We start from the raw sequence: 6,703 nt of genomic DNA, 5'->3' as shown, positions 1-6,703 counted from the left end.
GAATATATTTTCTTCACAAATTTTAATATCTTTATTTTTAATAAAATATAAAAATTTTACAAAAATTTTTTATTTAATGAATTCGCCGTACTTATGGTTTTTGATATCTACGTAAACCAAATGCAAAAACAAAATACATGTAAAATGTTGTTGTTGCAGAACTGCCACCACCTTATCTGAATTCGCCTTGCCTTGATCAGTGCGTACTAGGGTTATCGACTCGGCTTTTCAACCGGTTTAAAAACCGGTTTTTCTGCTTTTCCAGTGTCGGTTTTTTTAAATGTCGATTTTTCGAATATCGAATAACCCGGTTATTTTTACTTTTTAAAAACCGGTTTGGAATATTTTAAATTTTAAAAATATTGGAGTTCAGGAACTAGAGTATATTTTTCTAACGCATCTTTGGTTAAACTTTTTTGATTTTCATAATTAATTAACAAATTTTATTTTTAAAATTTATTGGAATAACTATTTAATAAAATTTTATAAATCTTAAGATTATATTCCAATTACAATAATTACTTGGCGGCTACACTATTATTGATGTGTTGGAATGCCTATGAAAATTGTCTAAACTGGGATTTAAGCTAGGATTACATAGTTGTTTATATTTAACAGAGGTGTCCCACTAATTTCCAATTTTTTACATTAAAGAAATAATGTGAATCAGATGACTATATCTAAATTTATAATCTTTTAAACCATTAAAAGTCACTTCGGGTCATCAAATTTAAACATAAACGTTAATTTTTTCAAAATAAAATGGATTTTGTTATTAATAATAAGAACCGGTTAACCGGTTTTTTCTGAATGCCAACTATTCGAACTATTCGAACTATTCGAAAACCGGTTTTTGGAAAATGTCGAATAATTGATCACCCTAGTGCGTACCAAATGCAAAAACATATTCCATGGAAAGTTTTGTTGTTGCCGAACTGCCACCACCTTATCTGAATTCGCCTTGATCTTGATCTGATCGTGTAACTTCCGATTTTAGCTGGCTTTCTTTGGTTTTAGACGCCGTCGTTGTTAATTTTGATCGTCGTAGGTCTCTGGTGCGTCGTTGAGATATTTGACTTTGGCGGAAAAAAATAATTTTGTATTATAGAAATATTTAAAAATGAATATAAGTGATATTAGGAATAAAGATGAATTTTCCGCAATTATTATAAGTGAACTTAAGACATTCGGAGTGAAATATCAAAAGGAAAAGAAGAAAAAGGATATTCAGGTACAATTATTTATATGTATTAAATTACTGTTTCTACAAATTAAAAATACCTATTCAATTTAAGAATAAAACCCAACGAAAAAACATATTTCGTACGCATTTGCATCTTTTGGACTTAACTGATGTTATTCTTGCAAATGGAAGAGTTGTTCAAATACCATCATTTGTCGCAGAGGCATGTAATCGAATACTAGAACAAGTAGAAACGGAAGGCATATTTAGAAAAGCTGGATCTTTCGTACGACAGAAGCAAATTCGGGTAATTGAAATATTTTACTAGTTATTTTTTGACAAGTAAAGTTATCATTAAATTTACAGGTCAGCCTTGAATCGGGAGTAGACTTGGGTAAATCTCATCATGTAATAGATGTTGCAAATGTTATCAAATATTTTTTTCGCGAACTTCCGGAACCAGTTATTCCTAAGTCTATACAAGAAACCCTTCTTCGAAGTTTGCTAGTAGGAGATAATTACGTGAAAGCCATACTGTTAGCATGTTTGCTGTTACCGCCACTAACAATAAACACACTATCATTCTTCATGCAATTTCTATACACCGTGTCACTTAGCGAACATCTCAATAAAATGTCGGTTGAAAATTTAGCCATTATTTTTACTCCAAGTCTTATGCCATTTCCAAACATTAACAGTCATCGTTTTAAAAATCATGTTAAAATTGTTCAAATTCTGATAGAAAATGCTAATGCTATTGGGACTATACCAAAAAATATTGAAAATAAGCTACAGGAATCTACGGTTTCGGAGAAAACTTCATCAGATCAATCAGTTCCTGATGCAGTAGAAAATTTAAGAAGTGAAACCGGCTTGAAGTCAACATCAGCTAAAAAAAAGAAAAAAAGACGCAGTGGTTCGCTAACCCGTAATTGTGTTTTATTCGAAAACGTTTAATTAAACATAATATTTTCTTTTTACATAATTTATAGAAATGTTTAACGGCCTGAGGAGAATAGTTGGATCGGCAATGGGAAGTTCGGAATATTTAGACTGTACCCCTAATGAGAATTCACATATCCCCAAAGTAAATAAAAATATACACAAAGAAAATGAGGATTATAATACAACACCCTGTTGTAAAGATAATAAGAAGCGAAAACTTGGTGATCCTGTCTCTACATTCAGTTCAAAAAAGAAGTAAGTAGTAACGGCCATACCTAAATAAAAGTATTGACCGTTGCGTTACTTGTAGATTATTATTGTTTTCATAAAATTTGTATGGGACTCAACGCTTTTATTTAGGTATAGCTATAATAGATTTACATATATAGAGATTACTATAAAGGTAACATGCCCCCTTCCTCCCGGGGGCATGTTACCTGGATGAAAGATACCGTATTAGTGTGATTGAATTCCGGGGAAAAGAGGTGGTACAAGTATCTGTAGTCTACTGGGACTATTAACTGATAATCAAATATATCCTTGGTAGAGTTGTGTCGGTCATGAGTAACCTAGTTCAATTCAACGATTCATTTTAGTAAGCGGTACACAGTTCAGTACATTTCGCTCTTTTGTTTCATTTGCTAGAGTTGTAGAGTAGAGTTGTGTTGGTCATGAATGACCTAGTTCAATTCAACGATTCATTTTAGTGAGCGGCACACAGTTCACTACATTTCGCTCTTTTGTTTCATTTGCTCACGTTTAGTAATTGGTAATTTTTCTTTAATTAAAAAAATATACAGTGGTGGAAAAAATAATAGAAACGACTTTATTTTGTGGTGAAAACTAAATTTTCTCGAAAACTACCCGTTAGAATTTGATGATTTGTATCTTAAATAAAAGGTATTTAAGTCTTATTTGCTATGATATATGGAGTTTTTAAGTTTTTTTTGCTCCGTCGCCATTTATTGGTATTTAAAAAATTTGGCATTGGAAAAAATAATAGAAACGATGCACAGTATTACACTGGGGACACAAGCTTTGATTTCTTAAACTGCGTTTTGTATTTATTTTAAAAAATTTTAATTATTAATTAAACTCTTAATATAAAAGTATTCTTTTTACCTTAATTTTTATGTGAACATTTGTTTTTTCGAATCTTGATTGACCATATGGATCCTGACAGCTGATTCAGAGGGCCGACTTTCAAGTTTTCTTAAATAAAAAGTTGAGATAGTGAAGGAAATGACTTCTAATGGTTAAATTATCTAAAAAATTAGTTTTTGAGATTTCGAGAAGAAAAAGTTTTGAAGCCACTTATAACGACAATCTAAATGAGGAAAATAAAAAAAAACATATTTTATTTTCCTCATTTAAAAATATTCTGTTTTATTTTTTGCAATATATCGTATTGGGTCTATATACTAGTATTGATTCCCAAACAGTTCTATACCTAAATTTAAAATTAATTTTCGAAATTGTTACATTTCTTGAAATTTTAGTCTTAAATTCAACTTATTTTACCTGTCCATCAAGATACTTTGATATTTAAGCCACTTTTTAACCACCAAGAACGGGTTGAGTTGCCAAAATGTGAAATATTGCTCAAAATCTGGGCTAAAAATCTGGATTATTGTTATCTGCAAGCGGATTCAAAACTTCTTCGGCTCGAAATCTGTTTTAACTTTTTATTTAAAAAAAATTTGAAAGTCGTGACTCCAATTCAGCCGTCAGAGATATGGTCAACCGGGCGTTGAAAATAACACAGGTTAACATAAAGAACCTAGGAAAAAGTATATTTTGATATTGGGAATATCATTCTGTTAAATCGTATACAGAGCAGAAACTGCAGAATTTATAGATAATTATGCTCTAATAATTGATTTTATAGGAAAAATCAATAAGAATGAGCTTAATTTCACACTTTTATAATGCTTCAAAAGTGCATTTAGTGTTATCCAGAGATGCAATTTTTCCAAAAAATATTTCAATTTTTTTTTCTTTGCACATAATCAAAGTATGCTTTTTGCTGAGACAAATGGTGCAAAAACAAGAATTTTATCATTATTCCTTTTGATGTGATGAGACTTTAAATGTTCAGATTTTAAATTTTACAACTCTATATTTCGAAAACCACGAAAGTTTTAAGGCCCAAAATTTGTCATTATACAAGTTATATATGTAACATTAATTGGATGGAGTTTTATTAAATTCGGAGATGATGATGAAAAATACCATTGTTCGATGGGAAATTATTAAACGACAAGCCAACATAATAACCATCATAACTCCTAAACGGATTACAATAAATTAAAAATTTTAACAGTATTTTTTTAAGGGCATTGAATATTATATTTACGAATGATAAAATCAGGTTTTGAAATAGTTTTTTTGAATATTTGAATATATATATATATATATATATATATATATATATATATATATATATAAATAATTGATGTCATACTTTACAAACGACATCTTAATCACATCTAAAAATGCGATTGCATACTTTTCGCTTTTATAAACCAAACATATCCTTACAAATTAAAACACAGTTAAAAATGAGAAAAGAGCTGTAGAAAAGTCACTACAAACAACATATTCTAAGTACTTCAAATTTTGATGAAATTTACATAAGCGTTTCATTGAAAGAATGTGGTTTATTTTTGACATACAAATATCGGATTTTTACCGCTTCTAAAGATAAGATTAGATGTAGTTCAAAGTTGTCAAAAATGAACAACATCCCTCCAATGACACGCTAATGTAAAATTCATAGGTTTTTCACCTGAATTTGAAGCACTTCGGGTTACTAGTTGTGATGAAAATTCTACATCTTTTTCCACACTTTTTTTGCTGGGTATATTCTCATAATACGACCTTATTTTGCGCTAGATAATAATTTTTCTGAAAAATTCCTTTGAATTTTATGTTTTGTATCTTAAGTAAGAGGTATTTAACTCTACTTTCTTACGATATACAGACTTTACAACTTTTTTTGCTCCATCGTATTTTTTTGGTATTTAAAATATTTAGCATTGGAAAAAATAATAGAAACTATTCATAGTATTAGTGGAGACATAAGCTAAAATTTCTTAAACGACCTTTTTGTACTTATTTTAAAAATTTTAATTGTAATTGATATTTCCAATATCAAAATATACTGTTGCCTCTGTTCTTTATGTTAACGGGAGCTTTTTTCAACGCCTGGTCTGACGCCTGAATTGGAGCCACGACTTTAAAATTTTCTTAAATAAAAAGTTAAAACAGTGAAAGACATTGCTTAACATTTTTAAATTATTTTAAGAATTAGTTCTTGAAAAGATTTCGACCCGAAGAAGTTTTGGATCCGCTTACAGATAACGATAATCCACCGATTTTAGACCCAGATTTTGAGCAATATTTCACATTTTGGCAAATCAACCCGTTCTTGGTGGTTAAAAAGGTGCTTAAATATTAAAGTATCTTGATGGAAAGGTAAAATAAGTTGAATTTAAAACTAAAATTTCAAGAATTGTAAAAATTTCGAAAATTAATTTTAAATTTAGGTATAGTACTGTTTTGGGAATTAATACTAGTATATAGAAAAATAAAACAGAATATTTTTAAATGAGGAAAATAAAATTTGTTTATATTTAATTACCTTTTCTAAAATCTAATACGTTTATTTTTTTAAAAAATATTACAAAGAATATTCTTTCTGATGTTTTTATATAATAGAGTGCATTTTATCTAAACTTACTTTACGGTAAACTACCTACAATTCCAACTGAATTTTATTTTTTTTTTAGATTTTGTGAACTTTTTGTGTTAAATTTAACTTATTTATAGCTTATTTCAAGTCCATAAACATACTTTGATATTTAAGCCCCTTACTAACCACCAAAAACGGGTCGAATTGCAAAATAGCGAAATATTGCTCGAAATTTGGCCCAAAAATCGGTGGATTGTCGTTATCTCCCAGCAAAAAATAATTGATGTCATCCCAGCAAAAAAAGTGAGGAAAAAGAAGTAGAATTTTCACCACAAATAACATACTTGAAGTACTTCCAATTTTGGTGAAAAACCTATGAATTTTACATTAGCGTGTCATTGGAGGGATGTTGTTCATTTTTGACAACTTTGAACTACATCTAATCTTATTCATAGATGCAGTAAAAATCCGATATTTGGATGTCAAAAATAAAACACATTCTTTCAATGACACGCTTATGTAAATTTCATTGGTTTTTCACCAAAATTTGATGTACTTCAAATATGTTATTTGTAGTGACTTTTCAACATCTCTTTCCTCACTTTTAACTCGGTTTTTATTTGTAAGGAAATATTTGGTTTTTAGAAGCTAAAAATATGCAATCGCATTTTTAGATGTGATTAAGATGTCGTTTGTAAAGTATGACATCAATTATTTTTTGCTGGGATACTTTACAAACTACATCTTAATCACATCTTAAAATGCGATCACATATTTTTCACTTTTATAAACCAAATATTTCCTTACAAATGAAACCCCAGTTAAAAGTGAGGAAAGAGATGTCGAAAAGTCATTACAAATAACATATTTGAAGTACATCA

At 29.2% G+C, this 6,703-nt stretch overlaps 1 protein-coding gene across 3 annotated transcripts in view; it reads left to right on the top strand.

The window, feature by feature from the left end:
* The first annotated feature begins 1,025 nt into the window (after positions 1 to 1,025).
* LOC119600881 (rho GTPase-activating protein gacN-like) overlaps positions 1,026 to 6,703 on the top strand; it is a 29,454-nt gene continuing 23,776 nt past the window's right edge. For 2 of the 3 annotated variants that reach the window (XM_037951449.1, XM_037951450.1), the window contains exons 1-4: positions 1,026 to 1,231; positions 1,296 to 1,490; positions 1,550 to 2,111; positions 2,176 to 2,383. In XM_037951449.1, coding sequence (XP_037807377.1) covers positions 1,121 to 1,231; positions 1,296 to 1,490; positions 1,550 to 2,111; positions 2,176 to 2,383 — 1,076 coding nt within the window. In that variant the 5' untranslated portion in view covers positions 1,026 to 1,120. The remainder of the gene's footprint in view (positions 1,232 to 1,295; positions 1,491 to 1,549; positions 2,112 to 2,175; positions 2,384 to 6,703) is intronic. The other variant, XM_037951451.1, reaches the window with a different exon arrangement.

This window comes from Lucilia sericata, unplaced genomic scaffold (assembly GCF_015586225.1).
Source record: "Lucilia sericata isolate MDLA Ls3-8-SP2 unplaced genomic scaffold, ASM1558622v1 Contig000125F_arrow, whole genome shotgun sequence".
Classification (NCBI taxonomy): Eukaryota; Metazoa; Arthropoda; class Insecta; order Diptera; family Calliphoridae; genus Lucilia; species Lucilia sericata.
Note: the sequence above shows the minus strand (reverse complement) of the source record. Positions and strands in the feature narration are given on the sequence as shown.